Here is a 23,374-nt window from a genome sequence, read left to right on the forward strand (position 1 = left end):
GACCACACTTTGGGTAGAAAAGGTGTACAGAGACAGAACAGGAATCAGCAAAGCCTGAGGATTAAGGAAATAGGATTGGAGTCAAAGAGACCTGCGTTCAAATCCTAGTTCTACCCCTTCCCATTTGTATGCCCTTGGAGACATTACTTATTATCTATAAGTCTTAGTTCCTCATCTGTAAGATGGGAATAATAGTACCTTCTTCATAGGGTTATTGTGAGCATTTAAAAAAACAATGCCGGGACTTCCCTGGTGGGCCAGTGGGTAAGACTCCACGTTTCCAATACAGGGGGCCTGGGTTCGATCCCTGGTTGGGGAACTAGATCCTGCACGCATGCCGCAACTAAGAGTCCAGACCCGGCACAGCCTTAAATAAATAAATAAATAAATATTTTAAAAATTCAATGCCAATCATAAATCTCAAAGTATTTAGAAATAAAAAGTCTTTTTAAGAAGCAGTATCTGCCACATGATGTGTTTAATAAATGACAACTGCTTTTATCAATTGTGGTATCATTTTTACAAACCCGAGTTCTAGTCCTGACTTGCTACTGGGCAAGTCATTGGCCCCTCGGAGTCTTGGTTTTCTCATCCATCAAATGGGATAATAATTATGACCACCTCATAAGGTTATCATGAGAATTGAAACAGGGAAAAAAGTATTAAAAATGCTTAGTACAGAGGCTTGCACATAGAAAGCATTCAATAAATGATAACTGAGATGCTGATGATTGCTACAAGCTTAGATTCTTATCCTGGCTCTGTGACGTGCTAAAAGGGAGAATTCTATGATTGTGTGTAATCTCACTGTGTTTTGGGGAGGATGGAATGAGCCATAGGAAGAGAAAGTGCTTTGGAAATGAAATCCTGTAAAAACTTAGGAAAAAGCACGGGAGTCAGAATCTGACCAAGTTCTGGTCTGAGCTGTGATGCTACTTACTTTGTGATCCTGGATCCTGTGATCCAAATCACTTAACTTTTTGGAGCCTCAGTTACTTCATCTGTATAGTGAAGCTAATGTCTACCTCACAGGGTTGGGAAGACTAAATGACATAATGTGTAAAGCAGTTAGTAACTTTCCTGGCACATAAGAGTGCTTAATAAATGTTTTCTTTCCTTCCTGTAGTAAATATATTCAGGATTATGTATTTTTCCAAGGAAATTATGTATTTCCAAGAATGTTTTGGTTTTGTTTATGAGATTCTCTACATGTAGGTTTATTAACTTGAAGATTAAAGGTCTATAAAACAGAATTGCTAAATGTATTCTATTTAATTATACATCAAGTATCATTCCAATGCTGAATATTTCATCAGTGGCATCCCTGGCTGTTAGGATGCAGAGCATGGGAAGGAAAAACAATCAAAAGAAATTTAGTATAACCCCAAATAGAGGTAATCTTTGTTTTACTGCCAAGAAAAAGAATAAGTAGAAGAAGAAAGTAGAAGAACAAAGTTTCCAGAAATTTTTTAGAGTAACTGACCCAAAGCTTTCCAGAAGAAGTGCTGAACATTGCTTTGCCACAATTCATTTCTCATCAGTAAGATTGGAAGACTGGTAATGCTTTTCCAAGTCTAAATGTTTCTGATCCTTTTTCTACTATGTTGCCTGGCATTTTGGTGGAACTCGTTTTTGGTTAATTTCTTTACCTGCCCAGCATAAGACCTTGTAACACATGTTTTTATCTTTCTGGGCTGATCCTGGAAGGAGAAAGGTGGATAGCTGAAAACCTATCAACACCCTTTTCTTTGTCTATGTTATCTTTTTATTTTTATTTTTTTTAATTTATTTTTTAAAGGATTTTTTAAAAATTATTTATTTATTTATTTATTTTGGGCTGCTTTGGGTCTTTGTCACTCTGCGCGGGCTTTCTCTAGTTGCGGCGAGCGGGGCTACTCTTCGCTGTGGTGCGCGGGCTTCTCAATGTGGTGGCTTCTCTTGTTGCAGAGCACAGGCTCTAAGTGCGTGGCCTTCAGTAATTGTGGCACACGGGCTCAGTAGTTGTGGCTTGCGGGCTCTAGAGTGCAGGCTCAGTAGTGGTGGCACACGGGTTTAGTTGCTCTGCTGCATGTGGGATCTTCCCGGACCAGGGATGGAACCCGTGGCCCCTGAATTGGCAGGCGGATTCTTAAACCACTGCACCACCAGGGAAGTCCCTGTCTACATTATCTTGGTAGAGGTTTTCTGGAAAATTCTGAAACCTGAGTTCCAAAACATTTTCCAACTGGCTTAGTATGTATCTCTCCACATGTGTCAAACACAATACCTGACACAAAGAGTATGCTCAATATATTTTAGCCAAAAGAAAATATTTCATATCATCCTCCTGTCTATCCCCTTTCTCAGGAATCAAGCTCTGCAAGGTGGAGGTTTAATGCAGGTGAGGGTTAGGATTCTGAAGCAAAGGTGGATGGAAGGCATTCTGGTCATGAGAACATTCCCCATCCCCAAACTGTAGAGGAGAGAGGGAGCGCTACCCAACAAGCTTCACATAAATCTCTAAGTGCGTAAAGGGAACCCTCTTGCACTGTTGGTGGGAATGTAAATTGATACAGCCACTATAGAGAACAGTATGGAGGTTCCTTAAAAAACTAAAAATAGAACTACCATACGACCCAGCAATCCCACTACTGGGCATATACCCTGAGAAAACCATAATTCAAAAAGAGTCATGTAGGGACGCTGAGCTGGTTTCGCAACGCAGCAATGGGTGCTCCGGGGGGAAAGATCAACCGGCCGCGAACGGAGCTGAAGAAGAAGCTGTTCAAGCGACGGCGGGTGTTGAACCGGGAGCGGCGACTGAAGCACCAGGTGGTCGGGGCTGTGATAGACGAAGGGCTGATCACGAGGCACCACCTCAAGAAGCGGGCGTCCAGTGCAAGTGCCAACATTACTCTGTCTGGGAAGAAGCGCAGAAAACTCCTCCAGCAGATCCGGCTTGCCCAGAAAGAGAAAGCAGCCATGGAGGTGGAAGCCCCCCTCAAGTCAGCCAGGACTAGTGAACCACAGCCCAAATCAAAAAAGAAGACAAAAGCCCCCCAGGATGTAGACATGGAGGACCTTGAAGATAAGAGCTAAATCTCACACCCCTTCCACCAGAAGATTCTCAGCTGGAGCCAGGAGGACTCGATGGTTATTTCAGAGGACTTTGGAGAAAGCGTTGCTCCTTTTCACTGTCCCCAGATTCCTCTTCCCTAATGGCCTAGTGACCTGCCCTGGAGGGATGTATTGAGAGGAAGAGGGTAGAAAAGAAAGATTGGAGAGGGGGTCCTAAGCAGTCAACTCCATTTGTGATAAAGCCCTAGCATTCTCACTGAGATGTGTGTGATTAAATGTAGGAATGGGGATAGGCCATGAAAAGGGGCTGTGAGTGTGGAAACAAGACAACTGGGAAACAGGACCCACAGTTCTTACTTGACCAAAGGCAACAAGAAGCCATCCTCCATGATGGCCCTGTCTCCCTGATGAGTGACACTCCAACTTTCCATTTCTGACAAAAATAAGGTGTTCTGTAGAGATGGCAGAGGAGGTAAGGGTCTTGATACTGGCCCTGCCTGCTCCCCTGTGTGAGCAGGGTGGGCAAGTGACCGTGGTTGTCTCTGCTTCCTTTGCTGGATTATATTTTTAATAAAGTGAAGATTATTTTTCCCTTTTAACGTTCAGAAATTCTGTTTGTTGGAAGCCAGGGCTGGGGTGGTTAATTAAAGTGAGAAGCTGTGTGTGCAGAGATGTGGTCAACTGGAGAAAAGCATATTCTCTCCTTGCTCTATTAATCAGTGCAGGCTTCCTGGAAGAGGGAGGGTTTGGGTACAGTGTTGTGCTCCCCCCCTCCTCAAGTTTATATTTTGGACATTTTCAAACCTTCAGTAAAGTTAACAGATTAGCACACTGAGTCCTTAAATATGCACTCTACTTGGACTGACGAGTTTTTAACATTTGGCTATACTTGATCTCCTTACCCGCTTGCATATATATGTGTGTGTTCAAGAAAAAAAAAAAAAAAAAAAAAAGAGTCATGTACCAAAATGTTCATTGCAGCTCTATTTACAATAGCCAGGACATGGAAGCAACCTAAGTGTCCATCAACAGATGAATGGATAAAGAAGATGTGGCACATATACACAATGGAATATTACTCAGCCATAAAAAGGAACGAAACTGAGTTATTTGTAGTGAGGTGGATGGACCTAGAGACTGTCATTCAGAGTGAAGTAAGTCAGAAAGAGAAAAACAAATACCGTATGCTGAAACATATATATGGAATCTAAAAAAAAAAAAAAAGGTCATGAAGAACCTAGGGGCAAGACGGGAATAAAGATGCAGACCTACTAGAGAATGGACACTTGAGGATACGGGAGGGGGAAGGGTAAGCTGGGACAAAGTGAGAGAGTGGCATGGACATATATATACTACCAAACGTAAAATAGATAGCTAGTGGGAAGCAGCCGCATAGCACAGGGAGATCAGCTCGGTGCTTTGTGACCACCTAGAGGGGTGGGATAGGGAGGGTTGGGAAGGAGGGAGATGCAAGAGGGACGAGATACAGGGACATATGTATATGTATAACTGATTCACTTTGTTATAAAGCAGAAACTAACACACCATTGTAAAGCAATTATACTCCAAAAAAGAGGTTAAAAAAAAAAAAAAAAATCTCTAAGTGCCTGAAAAGCAGGCCCTGAACCTAGCTGAGTGACCTTCCTGTGTGTCAGTGTTTAGGGTTCCTGTCATTTTTCTGGAGCTGATTTCAGAAGCACTGATCTAGAACTTTCTCAAAATAGGGCTTAGTGATCCATAAGCAGGTTTCCAGATGATATGCACACACATCTCCTGCACAGGGAGTATGCCTTTTTTTAAGGGTGAGGAGGAATAAAGGAAAAAAAAAAAAGTATTAAATTTAAAATATCGTAAAAATAATTCATTTCAAATAAAATTTTCAATAGTCCCGTATCTTGGCTTAAAACTTATGATTATTTCTTAGCACTCCCCTCCCATCTTTATCCAGGCTTTATCCAAAATTTTATCATTTCGTTTATATCATCTTTAATTCTTACAACAACCCTGGAAAGATATATATTTCTATCCCTATTTTATAGATGAGGAAATTGAGACTCAGGTTAAGTGACTTGTCTAAGTTCATACAGCTAATAACACAGGTTCATCCAACCCCAAAGCCCTTATTCTAGCTCAACACAATTTTGCCTTCTAATGCTTTCCTTTCATATTATTTAAAGAAGGCTTTTCGTGTCTCTAAATACTCTCCATGTTTCTCTCTTTTAACAGCAGCTTGATATTCCATTACACTGCTATGCCACTGTTAGTCATTCACTCCCTATTCTTGGGCATTTAGGTTGCTTCAGGTTTTTCACTGTTATAAACATTTTCTGGTGTGTTGTTGCCTGTTTTCTTCTTTTGAATTATTTCCCAGGATAATTCCCAGGAGGGTTTTACTGGGTGAAAGGGTACAGACATTTATATGGCTCTAGCTATATATTACTGAATTGTGCTATGTCATTGTATCTTGAAAGAGAGTATTGTCTTCTTTCACCAGCACCCTGTGAGAGGTTTAAGGCACGCCTGGAAGATTCACCAATGAAAACAGCCCTTTGTCCCTCTATCTGCTTGGATATGCCCCAAGGCCATATGAGACTCCCTGAAAATGATTTATAACACAAGCATGCATGCTCCAGAATAAGATCTCACATGGGATACTGTGATTCCCCCTTCCCAGGAAAGGTTTCCTTGATTAAGTTGTCTTTTTCTCTTTGCAGTCACAAGATCAGCAGAGGGTTTTTCAAGCAACTGACATTTCCCTCTTGATTCAGACAGACCGAAGCTCTCCATTCCTGTGTCGGGAAGAGGTGTGGTAGCTATTAAAAACGAAGCATAGACTTCAACTTATGGTTTGCTATTCCGAACTAGGTGCAAAGGGTCAGGATAAATAACAACAAGGAAAGGAAGCCCCAATAGTCAGAGCTGCAAAAGGTTTAAGGAACTGTCAGAAGGAAGTAAAATTGAGGAAAAGTCATACTAGAATAAGAAGCTTTGTTCCAACTGGTGGAAGGTAATTTTGAGATATATATTAATATCTCTGAATCTTAGTTATCTTACATGGCAAGAGTACCATTGGAGGGTATTGAAAGGTTTAGACTGAAATTATATGACATATAATAGGCACTCAATCCCAAAGTAACAGTGCAGTAGGCATTGTGGGAAACGTATAGACATTGAAGTCAAACAAAACTGGTTTGGCTAGCTCTTTCTAGCCAGGTGACATGGGCAAATTTTTAATCCTCTTCGAGCCTCAGTTTCCTTTACTGTAAAATGGAGATTATGATACTTATCTACAAAGTTTGTTTTACAGACTAAGTGGGAGTGTGTGCCAAACATATAGTAAGTGCTTGATAAAAAAGGAGCTATTACTAATTCACAAATCTATCAATAAATGTGATCAACCAAGTGTTCCCCTACATCTGTGGTTCTCAAACTTAGTGAGCATAAGAACCACCTAGGGGACTTCCCTGGTGGCACAGTGGTTAAGAATCCACCTGCCAATGCGGGGGACATGGGTTTGATTCCTGGTCTGGGAAGATCCCACATGCCGCAGAGCAACTGGGCCCGTGTGCCACAACTACTGAGCCTGCGCTCTAGAGCCCACGAGCCACAACTACTGAACCCACGTGCCACAAGTACTGAAGCCCGCACACCTAGAGCCTGTGCTCCACAACAAGAGAAGCCACCGCAACGAGAAGCCCGCGCAGCAGCAAAGACCTGATGCAGCCAAAAATAAAAAAAAATAAAAAAAAAAAAAAAGAACCACCTAGGATACTTATTTCAAGTGCAGATTTTCAAGCTCCACCCCTGGAAATTCTGTTTCCATTAGTTTGGGGTGGGGCCCAGGAATCCGCATGTGTAACTAAATTCCAAGGTGATTTGTGTTGCTGATAGTCCATGAACCATACTTTGAGAAACACTGCTCTATGGTCTCAGGGAATAAAAAGAAAAAAGAAGTTTTTCCCATCACTAATGTGCCATAAAAATTCTATAACATGCAGATGTAAAATTAAAGAGATTCAAATATTGAGTGATTCTATATTCAAGATGATTTATATAGTTCTTTCCTACTTAAAGGCTTCAGAATCATTCTAAAGTGACATTTTATCCTTTTAACACTCGTGATATGGATGAATGTGCATAACACTCTTCCTTGGAGTCATCTTAATCCCTCATAGAGATCTCTCTCTGGACTGTGGTACTTATCTCCCCCTTGGAGTATTGACAGTCATTACCACTTCAATCTTATGCTGTTGTTTTACATTTCATTTGTGTCTCATTTCCCCAACTGGACTTTAAGTCCAAAGGCAGGGACCAATGTCTTTTTTTGTTCTCTATCTTCCACCAGCATCTTGTAAAGCCTGTGTAAATGATATTTATTTCATAAATATATTTGAATGAATGGAGATACATCTAACTGTAGTCTAATACTCATTGATAAATTCTTTACCACAAGAGTGGCTCAAAATTACAGTTGTGAAAGGACTATTAGGCTTTTAGTTTTAGAGTCAGACAGAGCAGAGTGTAGCTCTCAGGCCTATGAAGGTGCTATAATCTCTCTGAGCCTGTTTTCTCATTTGTAGAGTGAATAACCCTTACCTTGCAGATTTGACATGGGGATTAAGAGAGAGTTCACAAGGTTCCTAGCAAAATGCCTAACACCTATGGTTCTCTTTAAACACCTATAGTTCTCTGTGCTTACTCTTATTATTATATTTAAAAGTACCACATAGAATAATAGATGGAACTGCCATAGATATTTATCTTCAGATGAAAAATAATAAACAACTGATTCTCTCTGAGCAAAGCTGATATTTTCTCTTCTTTTTTTCTGACTTTTTAAGGTCTAGCATTTTCAGCTTTAAGTAAGACTGTCCAGAGGTTTGTATGGATTCCCTATGGAGATGGGAAAGGACACAAAGCAGCCATTTTACCAGTCCCAGGCTCTCACAGAGAGCAGTACAATCAGGGTTTAAGTTTATGCTTCACAAACCTCCTCTGTTCATGGCCATGATGCTTGTGACTTTTCTCCCATTACTAAGAAGCAACAAGCACCCAGAATGAAGAATATGCATCCTACCTGAAATGAGAAGCAGGAACTTCCCCTTTTTTGTATTACAGATGGGAGATTCACTGCTCCAAGGAAAGAGTCAAACTTTGGATCTCCCATGCAAGTCTTAGGAAAGCTGCTAGAAAAATGTTTACAAAATTGGCAATCTGGGTTTGTTTACGCCTTTATAGCATTGCTAGTTAGGTAACAGAGAGCCTACGCTATGGAGGAAATAATATATATTATTTCTCAATAAAAATAGTAACTACAGTTTTATACCTGAAGGCAAAAAATTGAAACAAATAGCTAAGAATAAAGTGGATAGTGGTTAAATAAACCATGATACATTCACTTGATAGCATGGTAAACAATCATTTACAATGTTTACCAAAACATATGGAAATATGTCTAAGTAACAGCATATGGAATAACATGGAAAAATAGAATAACATATTGGAAAATGCTTCTGAGTACATTTTAAGTAAAAAACAGGGAAAATTTAGTTTAGACTCAAGAGCTTTCTCCAACTCACGAGTGATGCAGAGCCTTCCCAGTCCTGCCTGCCTCTTACAATAGCCAATAAAAAGCCTGTACTTAGGTGGTGGGATTGTGACATCAGCAACAATCCAGCCAATCTCCCTGATGATTATTTGCGTAGTTTACACCTCCTAATCCAACGGAACCCAGTTTCTTTTAGGGAGAGCATTGAGTGGAAGTGGAAATCTCCAAAAGAAAGGGAAGAAAATTACATTAACAAAAGAATACTTGTAATGATATTGGTATCAAAATACAGTGATCAAAATTATTATATCTGGTTTCTCAAGAGAGTACTTTTACCTTCTAAGCAAAGCACTCTAGTTAGTATGTTAAATCTTAAAATAGCTCTCTGACAATCCATTTGATGTTTAAATTTTTTTTAAAGAATTCCTGCAGAATAGGATAATTAATTATCCTTGGATAATCTACAAGCCTCTTGCTATTGGAAAAAGAGAAGCCTTTTATTTCTTAGAGTTAATTGCTCTTACAAAAAGAAAAAAAAAATCTGCTTTATGCTTACCTGTTGATCTTGGCACCTTATCTTCTACAATTAAAGCTGCATCAGTTTTTCAAGGTAAATGCAGTGGCTGTCGACAAGGATAACAGGATTCCATAACCCTAATCTTTATCCTCCTTGATTATACACTTACTGGTTTAGCAAATTTGATATTACCAGGATTGCCCCCTTCCATTAGCCTAACTGGGATTTCCTTTCACAAAAAGCATTAAACTTAGTGGGATAATCCTGCCTTTCTCATGTGGCAGACAGTGGGCTTGGACAAGTTTGTTAATTATTTTTGTTTCATTCAGGTTTACTGAGCACATACCATGTGTCAAGTATTTTCACATGCATTGTCTAATTTAATCCTTAAAATAACCATGTGAGGATAGATATTATTAGCCCCTGTTTACAGATGAGAAACCCAAGGATGAGAGAGGTTAAGTGATTTGGTTGCCCAAGAACACACAGGGGGTAACAGAACCAGAATTCTTACATGTATTTTCTAACACCAAGACCAGTGTCCTTCCCACTACACCATGTTACTTATTTATTTATAATTAACCAGTGGTACCAAAGCAAAATGGAAAATGCTACTCCTACATACTGAATATAATCTCTTGTATTGTAAACCTGTAAATTTTTGTCTTATCTTGAACGTCAAAATATAGTATGTGCCTATATTTTCCCAAGAAACCTAGAATGATAGAATGATTTAATCCTTTAAACAAAATTTCAGTCAAAGTATTTTCAAGTTCTCTTTATTTTAGGTACTCAAGAATCGAAAATTTGTCATCAGTTTCAAACTGGTGGTTGCAGGTCACACAGCTCTCTACACAACTTCTCACCCAAACTTCTTTGGCAGTAGCATATTTGTTCTATAATATGACACTCAGTGAAAGTCAGAAATGGGTGAGACACATTTGAACTCCCACGGATAGAACCACTGGAGTGGAATGTTCAACTTTTTGAAGCTGGATGACATCTCTGTTTAAAGCCATGGTCCTCACTCTGTGCCAGGCAATGTCTAAGTGCTTTACATATATTACCCAACACCCTATAAGGTTGGTATCCCCACTTCTGAAAGAGGAAACCGGGGCTTAAAGAGGTTAGACAACTTGCCTCCAATCACATGGTCAGTGGAGAGCAGAGCCAGGATTTGTCCCCAAGCAGTCTGGCCACAGAGTCTGAGCTCTTAACCTCTGCACAACGCTGCTTCTCCAAAATGGAATGTAAAGTATTGGCTGATTTCATGAAACCCACCACTTTTTTGTTGACCTGCTAAATATGGCCACAAACAGGAAATCTGTCCATCATGCTATGGGTACATGAAAATATTATAAACATCAAACTCAAGGTCAACTTCAACCTAGTATGGAAATGAGACATAATTCAAAATGATTATGGTCTCTGCTCCCTTAAAGCTTCACACCGACTGCCTTCACTTTTCTTCAGCCTAGAGTCAGGTCATGAACATGTGTCCACATGTGCTCACTATTTGCCACCCAGGGTCTGTAGGGCCCCTACACTTCACTGGGGCGAGTCAGGCAGGGGGCAGTAGACTCTGTCTGACATCTTGCACTGAGGTCATCTGCCCCCACTGGTTCTGTCTACTCCTGCCACCGACTTCAAAGGCACATTCTTCCTTTCCCTCACCATTGAAAATGCTAAAGGCTTGTGGCCTTGTGTTTCCACATTGTGCCTGATACTGTCTAGTGGAGGTGGGGGTGGTTCTACATTTCCAGCCCATCCTAAATTCCTGTTTTCTAGAAATGGAGCTGCCTTGTTTAGAAAGTAGCTGCTAGACTGAAGTAAATTCTTAACAACTTAGGCTCTTCTAGGACACACATTAAAATGAGTGGTTGGAATGGGAAAAAGACAGAACAGAGTCAGGAGACTCGCAGACTAGTAGGACTGAAGTGAGGCCAGAATGGTATGATGGGTGTGAAAGAGACTGGGAAACTGTGAAACACTTTAGAGATCACTGTGACTCACTGACTGAGTGGCCCCTTCACTACAGTCTAGGCCAGTGCTTCTCAAATGTTAGCTTGCATCAGAATTACCTGGAGGACTTGTTAAAACTGATTTTGGGGCCCACTATTTTTGATTCAGTAGGTCTGGATGGTGTCCAATAATTTGCATTTCTATCAAGTTTCCAGGTGATGCTGCTGCTGCTGGTCCCAGGACCCTACTTTGAGAACTGTTCGTCTAGGCTGCTGGGTGGACAAAAACCATGGTATCCACAGTAAGCACAGGGTAGGCACTCATATGGGGTTGTTATTATTACTAGGCTGCGTATTTTGGTAACCCCAGTATTTGCTCTCTTGTGCCTCCAGATTAGTCAGCGCACTTTGGCTGAGATTTATGGGAAAAAGAGATTGCATTCCTTTCCTCTCTTCCATGTCTCAACCTCCTGCCATAAATACCCCTTCTTATTTCAAAGCTGCTTCACAGTTTGCAAAAAACTGTCACATACATTATTGTGTTCAAAAATGAAATACTTTCTCATTTCTGAGCATAAAGCTGAGACTCATGAGATAGTTTACTTAAAGTGGGGGGAAGGGAAGGGGCGATGGGGCAGAACACCCGCTTTCTTCTCCTTGCATTTGCAGCTCTGAATGTAGGCATTGGTAGGTGTTTCAGGTCAAGTGTCAGAGGGGATCCGCGTCTTCCTCATTGAAGAGATGTTATAATGTGCAAAGTTAGAGCAAAAAAGCAGCGATGATAAGCATCCCTATTCGTCTCCTCCCCGCCAAATAAAATGAGTGGGTGGGGGGAACCCCGACAGAGTCTTTCCTGGAAGACTCACGCATCTGAGTGAGTTTTAGCAGATTCTCACGCATCTGCTAAAACCGCGTTCCATTGGCCAGCCGCCCCCAGTCTCTGCTCCGCAGCCCGCTCCCTGCAATGCTAAAACGCAGTAGCCTTACCCTCCAGACCTCTCCTGGGGGATCGCACGATGCAACCAACCCTAAAAACGTGGCCGCGCGACGCCCCCTCAGCCCTCCGGGCTTCCCATTGGCCCGTTGCCGTTGTCACTCCCTCCTTGCCTCGCCTTCCCCCTCCCGGGCCGAGGCACTGGGCGGGGTAGGTTGCGCGCTCGCCGCTGGCTCTGGCGGCGGTCGAGGCTTTGCAGCAGACGGCGCGGAGGGCGGGGAGCGGGTCTCACGCGCGCGCGCGCGCGCGCGGGGGGGAGGGGCGGGGCGCGGCGAGCTGCGGGCTCCGTGGCCGGCCAGTGTGGGGCGGGGGCCCGTGGCAGGGCTGGGGGCCGCAGTCGGCGCCGAGGGCTGCCGACGAGGACCTGCCCGGCCGGCCGCGCCATGCCTGCCGCGCCCAGCAGCCCGGCCCGCCGGGAGGGATGCGCTGTGCCGCCCAGCTCCGCTCCGCCCGGCCCTTGCCCTGAAGCAGAAAGTTTGGGGGCTGGGGGCTATCTCCTCCCGCTCCAATGACTGCCCAAGGACTCCTGCTGCCCAGCCTCGATTGTGACCTGTCTCCGCTCCCCAGGTCGTAATGAACTATTGCAAGCTGTAACCAAGGCTCCCCTTCCTCTCCCCTCTCTCACCCTCCTTTAAAAAGGTTTATTTTTTTAATTCAAGAAATTGTGATCCGCCGACTCCCCTCCTCGTTAATAATTTAGACCCCAAGCCTCGTTTCTGAGTGTAAGAGGGGGTGCGGTCTCCCCCAAGAAGGCGCGCTGGAAGGACAGATTCCCCTTGCCGACCCACATACACCATGAAGAGGTGCAAATCGGACGAGCTGCAGCAACAACAGGGTGAGGAGGATGGAGCTGGGCTGGAAGATGCAGCTTGCCACCTGCCGGGCGCGGACCTCCGGCCTGGGGAGGCCACGGGTGCTAACTCTGCTGGCGGGCCAACTTCGGATGCGGGCGCTGCCGCGGCGCCCAACCCGGGTCCCCGAAGCAAGCCTCCCGATTTAAAGGTGAGCGCAGACCCTCCCCTTACGAGTCCAACCGGCGACTCAGCTTTCCCCGCCCCACGCAGAAGTGCTTTAACAGAATAAAAGTGATGGGGAAGCCAGACAAAGGTCAGAGAGAATGAGCAGATGTTGGGCCAGACCCTGTGCTGGACGTCAGGTACCATTTGTGCCTCTGTCTTTCAGCTCGTTTCGGGCCTCTGTGTTTGTTCCTCATTATTCAGCAGACGTTCTAGTGACTTACGCATCCGAGATTGTTTGAATAATGTGTGTGAAGTGCTATTCGCAGACAAAGGGCTGGAGAAATCCAAGATGCTAACTAAAAAGTTGACATCACTTTCCCTCCTGTAAAATGGCAGGGGAAGAAAATTACAGCGTGGGAACCCAAGCAAAAGACCGTTAGTTTCTTTGCTGAATTAGTTTCCTCCTTTTGGGACCTTCCTGGAGTGAAGCTCAGTTTGTCCATCTGTGAAAGGGGAGTGTGGGTTTCTTGCCGTTAGGTGGAGCCAGAGGTTAAGCTAGTGCTTGGAGATCCCTGCCCGCTTGCTAAACCAACCCCAGGGTGGAGAACTGACAGGTGGCCGCTTAGTGCTTAGGCTGGTTTGGGGCCTCGGTTCAAGTTGCACACACGCAGAGCCGGCATTTAGAACCAGGATCCGAAAGAGGCGATTGCATGCAGCTGGGAGTCCTTTATTTTCCAGCCTGAGGTCGCCGAGACAATTATTGAGCTGTATTGGATGTCTCTATATTAATTAAAACAGCAGCTGTGATAAATAATGCACCTTTGCTGGAGCTGCCACAGGGACTGCAGGCTCAGGCTTCTCAAGCCAGCTCACCACAGGGCTGAGAGAGATGTCAGCCCAAGGAAGGAACTTAGGTGCATCGGAGATTGATGCCTGGGGGACATTTTCTCCAGAGGGGGTGCAAGGTCTTAGCTAGGGGAGCAAAAGGACTCCCTTATGTTAAATAAAGCCTGTATCCTATGGCAGCAGCCACTAAGGAGCTCACCAGAATAAACCAATGACATTCCTCGTTCGACCTGAGCGGCACAGAGTCAGGAAGTTAGAGCGCAGGTGAGTGTGCTCTTACCTGTGTGTTACCTGTCTGTGTTTCTTGGGGAGGGCTGAGAAGGTGACTGCTACCTCCATGTGTGTACTTTAAAAATTTGTGGTAGTTATTCGACTGTGACCTCTGGTTTTGCTGCTGTCCTTTTCAGAGTTTTGGGGCTAGCCTTATGTCTAAGATGAGCTCCACTGGGTAGGCTGTGCGCATTAAGTCCTTGGTACCTGGCACACCTGCCACTTCTGAGCCCACCCTGTGTGGTCAGGAGGTGTGGTTCCTATTTTAAATGAGATGGTGAAGGAAAAGAGCTGCTCTTAAGGCTGATGTGGGGAGGGGGCCAGCCTTCTGCTGCAGACTTCATCTTCATTCTGGGCCGATCCAGATGGGTCTGGCCAGCAAACCTTGATTCCTTGACCAGGTGGGATTCTCACGCTGAGTCCATGAGCAGCAGCCTTGGAAACTCCCGGACTCTTCAGCTCAGGCAGCAGTGGAAACGACCAGCTCCATTCATTCCCCCAGCTGCCTTCATGAGGGAAGGTGGACTGGTTGTGGTGTGGGGCTGCAGTGTCTTTGTAGATAAAGCTGCTTAAAGAAGCTCGTTCATCTCCACCCTTTTATACTCCCTCTCTCTCTCTCTCTCTCTCTCTTTTTTTTTTTTTGTGACACTCATTCTGGTTGGGGCAGACATAGCAACAACTCTACACTTGATGTTAAATGCTGACTTTCCCCGAACCAAAATTGAGATCAGGTGTGAGAAAAGACGTTGTCTTTCCAAGTTATCCTCCACCCCCACCAGAAAGCATATCACCGAGGTAACCACCGCCATGTGGACCCAGGCTGGCAGCCCAGAGAAAACCTAGCTGCTGCCTGCTCAGGGGGAGCACGGGGAGACAATCAGGGCCTTTTCCTGTTTATCTCTGTCTACTTTATCACGTGTTTACAGCGTAGGGACTTCAGAACCAGGCATGAACTTGGGGGCTATCGCAATTTGATTTGCTCTGTGATCTCAGGCACATCACTCAACTTTTCTGAGCCTTTTTCTGGGGGAAAGGGACCAGGAATATTGAAGTGTGTCCAAACTTGTTTACCAGTGCTGGCACAGTTTTCCAATGATGGAAAAATTCCATCTTTGGCTCTAGCACTGGGTAGAAGCTAACTTGTTTTAGATTTGATGGTGGTACCAGAACGGGGTAAGTTTGATTTTTGACACCCCCCTGCCTCATACCTGTGTTTGGCCTGGAGCAAGCCGCAGTTCTGGCTTGCTGTTGTTTTCATTTTAAACTTTGGAGATAGGAACTTTTGGTCCTTTAGTCCCACTTCTGTTTTCTTGTGACAGCTCCAGGCATTGTGATGGATTAGGTGCAATGGAGGAAATCATCTTGAGAAAGGGGGAAAAAAAAAAAAGGCTTTGTGTGAAGCACCTCCGTGGAAGTTTTGTGGAGGGAGAGGAGAGAATTTTGGTCTGAATGTGCCCTAGCTAGTGGCAGCCAGAGCTTTCAGGGACTCCCGTGGTCTCCCTCCATGGTCCTTCAGTGTTGTGGAGAACTGCACTGTAAATTTCTCCTATGGTGGCCCGGGATCCGTGATTATGGGGTGGGGAGGACCAGTGAAAAGAAGGAAAAATAATTAAGCAGCAGTCTTAAAGGAGCAATCATAAAACTGTAACTGAAAAATAGCCTGAAAATGGACATTGCCCCACAGGCAGCTTATGCAGGTACTTTGGGGGCCTTCTCAGCTACTCCACACATTTGATGTGACCTTCAGGGGCGATCTCAGCAGATGCTCCTGCAACAGGAGCCCAACAATTCAGAGTCACATCCCCTGCCCCCTATGGCTTGGATTCCTGTTGAACCACTTGAGTTCATGTCTTGATTCATTTGTGATCATTATCCAGTCCTTTGCTGCTGCCAGGTTCCTTGCTAGTTGGGAGGAGATGCTAGATTGCTGGTCACAGAGAGTGTCGGCTGACCAAAAGTACATCAAAATTTTCCGGCAAGTAAATGCAGTGCCAGTGAGAGTGGGAGTGGGAGGAGCTCAGGGGAAAACTGCAGAAAGGGATGGAGCACACATTCCTGTTAAAAATACAGCATGTGGTAGATGTTGCTGAGGCCTGGGATGAGTGGCTAAGCACGAGAGTCAGCTGGCTCTGTCCTGATGCCTTTTAGAAGCCCGAGGGCAGGGGAGGAAATCGCAGACCTCTCCACCTCTCCCCAGCCTTTCCTGAAAGGAAGGCTCTGGGTTTGCTGACTGGAGGCCTTCCCCTAGACTTCCCCTGAGGTTCTCTATCCCCTCACAAAAGCCCCTGCAAATAATTTCTCCAGGGATTTCTGAACAGTACTAATATTTTTTCCTGGAAGAAGAAGTGGGTACTCTGAATTGCACCATTCCAGTCCTGGTTCGAAGTGCTTTCTTTTTTAAATTTTATGTATTTATTTATTTTTGGCTGCACCGGGTCTTCGTTGCTGTGCGTGGGCTTTCTCTATTTGCGTTGAGCGGGGGCTACTCTTCATTGCGGTGTGTAGGCTTCTCATTGTGGTGGCTCCTCTTGTTGCAGAGCATGGGCTCTAGTCACGCGGGCTTCAGTAGTTGTGGCACACAGGCTCAGTAGTTGTGGCTCTGGGGCTCTAGAACGCAGGCTCAGTAGTTGTGGCGCACGGGCTTAGTTGCTCTGCGGCATGTGGGATCTTCCCGGACCAGGGTTCGAACCTCTGTTACCTGCATTGGCAGGCGGATTCTTAACCACTGCGCCACCAGGGAAGCCCCTCGAAGTGCTTTTGACTCAGGACTCATTTGGGTTCTTTCATCCACACCATTCACTGGTCTTCCTGTCTGCTCAGAGTGAAGAGCGATTAGAAACCAAAGATCTGAGGGAAAGTCACAACTGAATCCTATATGATTCTCCTTGCTGGCTCGCAGCCTGTGCTGATCACAGGTGCGTCACCTGCGCCCGATGCCCCTTGTTCGTTCAGCGGTCCAGTAGAGAGCCTGCTGGCAAAGGGTTCATGGGTTAACAGATACTGATGGCTTCAGCGGGGAAGGCATGTTTTAAATTGTGAAACACGACGTGCATATAAAAGTGTCTGAAAACATATGTACCCCTTAAATAACAACAGCAAAACAGACACCCCATCTACCTACCACCCAAGAGAGAGAACATTGACATTCCCAAGAAGCCCCTGCTTATTTTTCTCTTCTTTTTTTTTTTTTTTTTAGCTACTTTATTTATTTATTAATTATTTATTTTTGGCTGTGTTGGGTCTTCGGTTCGTGCGAGGGCTTTCTCTAGTTGTGGCAAGCGGGGGCCACTCTTCATCGCGGTGCGGGGACCGCTCTTCATCGCGGTGCGCGGGCCTTTCACTATCGCGGCCCCGTTGCGGGGCACAGGCTCCAGACGCGCAGGCTCAGTAGTTGTGGCTCACGGGCCCAGCTGCTCCGTGGCATTTGGGATCTTCCCAGACCAGGGCTCGAACCCGTGTCCCCTGCATTAGCAGGCAGATTCTCAACCACTGCGCCACCAAGGAAGCCCTCTCTTCTTTTATTTATTTATTTTTAAGGCCCAGGGTTTTAGTAAAATTAATGGGCCTCAGTTTCTCCACTTTTTCAATGGAGAAGACAGGCGACTTCATGGGAATGCGGGCGGGATGGAGGGTTGTGTGTGCTCTGGGACCCTGGGGAAGGGTTCCGATGGTAGGGCAGGGCTCTTTGTGGCCTTGCTGCGTCATGAGGCCCCCAGCTCTCCTTCAGAAGTGATATGTTCAGGTGTGAAGACTCCCACAGTCTCAGGTGGGAGCAGGACCCCTGGGAGATGTTTCATCAGGGGAGGTAGGATTGCGGTAGACCTAAGCACAAGGAAATGGGAAATCAGTTCTTCGGCAGCAGGCACTGCCTCTGCCTCTAGGCAAACAGAGTGAAACACTTGCAAGAAAGTCATCTGTCGAAGCACGTGTAAGTTTGAGGGTGCTTCCAGCATCACTGATGGAATCAGAAACATATGGGATTCATCAGAAGAGGTGCACTTAGAGAAAGTTTTAAAGGGTGGAAACGTTAATTACCAAAGAAGAGGAGGGCACTTTCTAAGTGGGGGAAGTGAAAGGGCAAGTGCCAGGTCCCTTGTAAGGCCAGTGCCCTTTTTTGACTGGACAGCAGTTCCCCAGCCCTGTAAATAGTCAGGGACAGTGGAGGGTGGTGAAGAATGCAGAGGGTGCCTGTATTTGTCCCACCTGGACCTAATGTGAGGAGGGCAGAGGGTCCTGAGACCTGGGGTTGCCCCTCTCCTACCCCCTCTGCCATCAGGAATTTTCAGAGCAGCCCTGGATATGGGCTTGGGAGGAATTGGTGGCCAACAGGAAAGCATGTGGTGAATGAAGCTGTCTGTTCTCCTGCCACATATTGGGTTCTAGATGAATTCCCAGCTGCCCTTGTTCCAGTGGGAACTGTCGTGCAGGCTCGGCATTTACAGAATGTGCTACTTTTCGTGTATTTAATTGTCTTAACTGCCAATCCCATTAACAAGAATCTCTCCGTCAACAAGGAATTGAAACATTTGATAGGACCTGAATTTGGGGTTGAAGTTTTAAAAAAGTGTGGGTGTCAGGAGCTGGGGAAAAAATATCTCAGGTGGCTTCTCAGTGGTGGTCTTGGAGGCCAACTCTAAATTCATGCCTATTTTCATCTCTCCTCTAAGAAAGACGTCTCGCTTTGAAATGCTCATGGATGAGGAGGGTGCATTCTTAGAATGAGGCCATACTGGACAGGGTCCCCCTTTATCAGCCAAACACTTAAGCCTCTCTCCGTGTTGAAAAGTTAAAACAAAGCTGTTGAGGGATCGCAGTTATGTTTTGTGATTGGGTGAGAAAGACAGTATTTGACTTTTCAAACCAAATGGCTAAAGGCTTCCTTATTCCAGCCAAGCTGGCTGAATGATGTCCACCTGGAAAACAAAGCTGGCTGTGAGAACATTAAGTCTTGACCTGAGCCGTTTGTGAGGACAGGAAACACATTTGGGCCCCTGGGTCTGTGTTCATCCTTTTCCAGGCAATTACTAAGATGATAGACTGAGACGAGGTTTTAACTGCAGCAGGAGGGATCTGGGTTAGACACAAAAAACTGTGCGAATGAGCATTTTAAATCTCTGGAAAAGATAGTTGTCTAAGGATTAAATCGCCTTTTGAAGATGGTCTTGTAGATGCGCAGAGTTTCCACTCAGAAAATAATTAAGTAGCATTGGCCATGTTTGTGTTAAGGTCTCTCCCCCTACTACTGGGGGCACAAAGATAATAGATGATACAGCTCCTGCCCTCCATTTGCTCATGGAGGATTCCATCCAGAAGCAGGTGAAAAGTTGGATAACCGTTTGACAGAGCCGTGTCACAAGGCAGAACATGATTAATTGCAAGATGAGTGGTGTAGATGACGAGCGCTCTGGAGTTCAGAGCAGGGTGGTGAGGTCACTTTAGACCGGCGTAGTCAGACAGGGCTGTATGGAGCAGGGGGCAGTGAACGGGGTGTAGGATAAGAGGCAGAGAGAGGGCACACCGTGAAGATAACTTTAATCAGAATCTTTTGGGACTTCCCTGACGGTCCAGTGGTTAAGACTTCACCTTCCAGTGCGGGGGGTGTGGGTTCAGTCCCTGGTCGGGGAGCTAAGATCCCACGTGCCTCGCGGCCAAAAAACCGAAACATAAAACGGAAGCAATACTGTAACAAATTCAATAAAGACTTTAAAAATGGTCCACATCAAAAAAAAAAAATCATTAAAAAAGAAAAAGAATCTTTTATGCTGATAAATGTTGAGCTGATTCTGCCTTAAGATCCGCTGCATGAGGTCACCTTGCCTGACTTGCATTGGCTCAGGCAGAATTCTCTGAGCAATAAAGGAACGAGGAATTAAACTAAAATTGAGAATGGGGAAATCACTTGCCCCTGAGTTGAGATCTGTTTGTTTAATGTCAGCTGGGATGCTGGGGAAGAAAAAAATGCTTCCAAAAATCTTTCTTCACTGTGTTTCTAAGAGAAACAGTTGCAGCCGCTCACTCTTCATCATTGTGGCCGTCAGCGCCAAACCTGGGGTGGCAGTTCCTCTCCCGCTCCAACCCCAGGCTCCCCACCCAAGGCCTCTTAAGGGCAATTGAAGACTTCTGCAATCCACTTTGTATTTCAAGAGTAGGACTCTGTGGGTTTTTTACAGCGATTAGCTCTCTAATGCTGGCCCTGTTTCCATAGAGACCCTATAAATAGAGGAACGTTGGCGACCTAGGCTTGCTAAGGCTCACGGTGACCCAATCAGCCCCTGAACCCTCCCAGCCGGACCCGTGGTGGGGCAGAGGGAGATTCAAACCCAGGCAGGAGGAGGGGATGTGCAGTCAGCTATGCAGTCAGCTGCCAGGTGGGATAATTAACTATAGGTAGTGTCACTTTTACAGATCCTTTCAGCTCTAATGGGAGTTGTTAAGAACACAGGGACCTGGAGGAATTAGAAGCTGCTTTTGGCTATTTTTAACCAGATGGTGCCAAAGTCACTGCACCCCGAAGCATTTTACTTTTGACCTCATGCAGCTGTGTTTGCAGCTTTTGGAGCAGACTTCCCCTTTGGGGGACCCACACCCAGGGAGGAAAGGAGATGAAGCCTAACTGTTCAGAGACCACAGCCTTCTCAGGAAGGATCTTTCGGAAACCATCTAGTCTACCCTTTCTTCCTGAGACGATGATGGCACTCCAGGGAGACGGCACCCTTTCTGCCCTTAAAGATAGTTCAGGGAAAGACAGCAAACTTCTCTCATTTACCTCCCCAGGTGCAGGCACCTGGCCCCAGGATGCTCTCCTTTCTGCCTTGCTTCTGGCCTCTGGGCAGTTCTGGGACAGCCCTTGCTCGTTCTCATAGATCAGGAGAGCTGTTTGTGTCCCATCTCTAACTCTGAAACATCTCAGCTCTCTTTTCCTAATGAATACACGGCTTCGTTTGGCCACCAAAATGGTTTCTGGCAGCTGGGGAAAAGCAATAGTCAATGTGGAGAAGCAAGTGACATTTAGTAGCTGGAACCTGTTAGTCAGAGCAGGTGGTGCTTTCTGCCGCGTTGGTGGCTGAGTTCCTTCAAGCTAGTCACCATGGTTTTCCTCATTTCCAAAACTTGTGGCTGGTTATGTGTATGTGCTGGTTTCTTTTTTTTTTTTTGAACACTTACCGTGTTATGTCAAAACTCCTTAACTCTCTCCTCCCTGACACCCACATGCAGAAACAGCCCAGCCCATGTGTTACCCTGCTTTCTTGCCTTGCACCTTATAAGTGAGGAAAAACCCCTGCGTTTGGAGCCATCTCCCTCCCCCCATTATTCTTTGTCTTCTTTTTTGTTCTTTTCCTTCATCTCTACCATAGACTTTAGCAGACTCCTCAGCGCTGCTGGGGCAAAGGTCCTGGGGTCACCCTGGCTTTCCTTTACCTGCAGAACAGATGGGAAAGTGGGAAAGGAAGACCCACACTGGTTACAGGTTTCGCCCCAGTCCTACGGTGTGGCACGGGAAGATTCACCACTGCAGTTCAGGGGGCGGAACCCCCCGTGGCCCAGGCATTTTTGTTTTGTTTTGATCCTGCCTGTGATACTGTTCTGGGACACACGTAAATACTGTATCTGCTTTAGTCTCGGAATCAGTGTGTGAGCCAGTGAAGGTAACTTAGACTAGAAGTTGGAGGTTCTTCTGTGTGACTGGGATGAGCCCCTTAACTGTGCTGTGCTTCAGTTTCTTCATCTGCAAAATGGAGACACTGATGCTCTGTGACATCCTGCCGCCTGGGGTTAGGCTAGCGTCAGGTTAGAGTGACAGCATACATTGGAAAGCACTTTGAAAAATGCTGTTGTATGATATTAAAAGTAATTTGACCAAGGATTTTAGGATTCAGTGCAGTATAGCAGACAGTGGTGGCTGCTGTCCCCAGTGCCTACCCCCTTCTCCTGGGGCTCAGGGAGAGGAAATGCCTTGGGACTGTGGTGCCGTCTTGAAGGGAACCCTGTATCTGAGTGGATGTGGAAGAGGGGCCTCAGTGTTGGAGAAGCTAGGTTAGGAGTGGTGGGGAGAGGAGAAAGAGGCTTGGAATAGAATGCTAGAAAGACAATTTGTAATATGTAATGTGACCATTTGGCAGAAGTTGCTGGACAAATGCCAGAGCCAGCTGGCCCCATCTACGATGCCTGGAGGATGGTCTGCTGTCAGCTTGGGCCCGACGAGGAGGGGGGTGTCCTGGCCTGTCCCTGGTCCAGAGGCTGCAGGATCTGGCCATTGCCAAGTCTGGCGGAGTGCACTCCTCAGTCCGGCCTGCCTTGGACGTGGTGGTTTTACCCTGAGCAGACTCTGCCTCAGGCTGGCCCTGAGGAGATGGTAGCTCCCATCGGGAGACCTGGCACTGTGAAACCTAGCGTCTGCGGGGCTGCCCCAGGATTAAATTCTTGAGAAGGAGTAATGGTCACCTTAATTTCCTCACCTAAAAATGGAAATGTTGCTGCTGTTGCTTTTATTAGTTTCTGGGAAAATCAAGTGAGAGAATGCAGGAGAAAGAGCATATTGAAAACTGTAAACCGTTAGTTCACGGTGAGCTGTGATGATATAACTTATCTGGCCTGTAAAATGGGTTTTACAGGGGCCCCACCTACTTTGAGGATTGTGGGGCTACTCAGACGAGGTGAAAAATGAAAATCCTGCACTTTGACGTAATCCACAGTAGTGTGCGTTGTTACTGACATCAGATGTAAGTGCAGCTTACATCTTACAGTAGTGTCTGCACAGAGCACGCTGAGGTGTGAAGTTAACAGTGAGAGTGGGGTCAGCTAATTCAGAAGATCTGAAGCTGGTTTTCTCCTTGGTGTCTGCATGGTTCAAGTTTTCTGCTCTGTAAGTTTGTTTCTAGAAAAAAAAGAAAAGCCAGTACTTGGAATTCTTTGCAAGGTTTCCTAGATGACCGAGGCTGCCTCCTGAGGTGATGAGTTTTACAGATGAAGACATTGAACCCCATGTGGCTGGGCTCTGAGTTTCCCTCTCAGGAGTTACAGAGTGGGCGTTCTCACCTGGTCCTCAAAGTCCCACCCCTCCTGCTGTTGGCTCTGAAGCTTTCTGCCGAGGGTTCAGCTCCACCACGTGAGCCGACCCCCTGACAGAAGCAGCTGTCTGGAGTTATCCCACACGTTGCCTCGCCCTGGCCGGGTGGTGGGGCTGCCTCTCGCTGAGCAGTGCTGCCTGGGGAGCAGGTGGAG

General features: G+C 45.7%; 2 protein-coding genes across 3 annotated transcripts in view; both read left to right on the plus strand.

Moving 5' to 3' along the window:
• Nucleotides 1–2,683: 2,683 nt before the first annotated feature.
• On the plus strand, nt 2,684–3,656 carry C1H11orf98 (chromosome 1 C11orf98 homolog). The gene has a single exon (XM_036862788.1). It carries the CDS (start codon nt 2,707–2,709, stop codon nt 3,076–3,078), a length of 372 nt encoding a protein of 123 aa, XP_036718683.1. The 5' UTR covers nt 2,684–2,706; the 3' UTR covers nt 3,079–3,656.
• Nucleotides 3,657–12,385: 8,729 nt separating this feature from the next.
• The window catches only part of TMCC2 (transmembrane and coiled-coil domain family 2), a 37,089-nt gene continuing 26,100 nt past the window's right edge, over nt 12,386–23,374 (plus strand). For both annotated transcript variants that reach the window (XM_036836855.1, XM_036836865.1), the window contains exon 1: nt 12,386–13,079. In XM_036836855.1, the coding sequence (XP_036692750.1) occupies nt 12,873–13,079 (207 nt within the window). In that variant the 5' untranslated portion in view covers nt 12,386–12,872. The remainder of the gene's footprint in view (nt 13,080–23,374) is intronic.

This window comes from Balaenoptera musculus, chromosome 1 (assembly GCF_009873245.2).
Source record: "Balaenoptera musculus isolate JJ_BM4_2016_0621 chromosome 1, mBalMus1.pri.v3, whole genome shotgun sequence".
Taxonomy (NCBI): domain Eukaryota; kingdom Metazoa; phylum Chordata; class Mammalia; order Artiodactyla; family Balaenopteridae; genus Balaenoptera; species Balaenoptera musculus.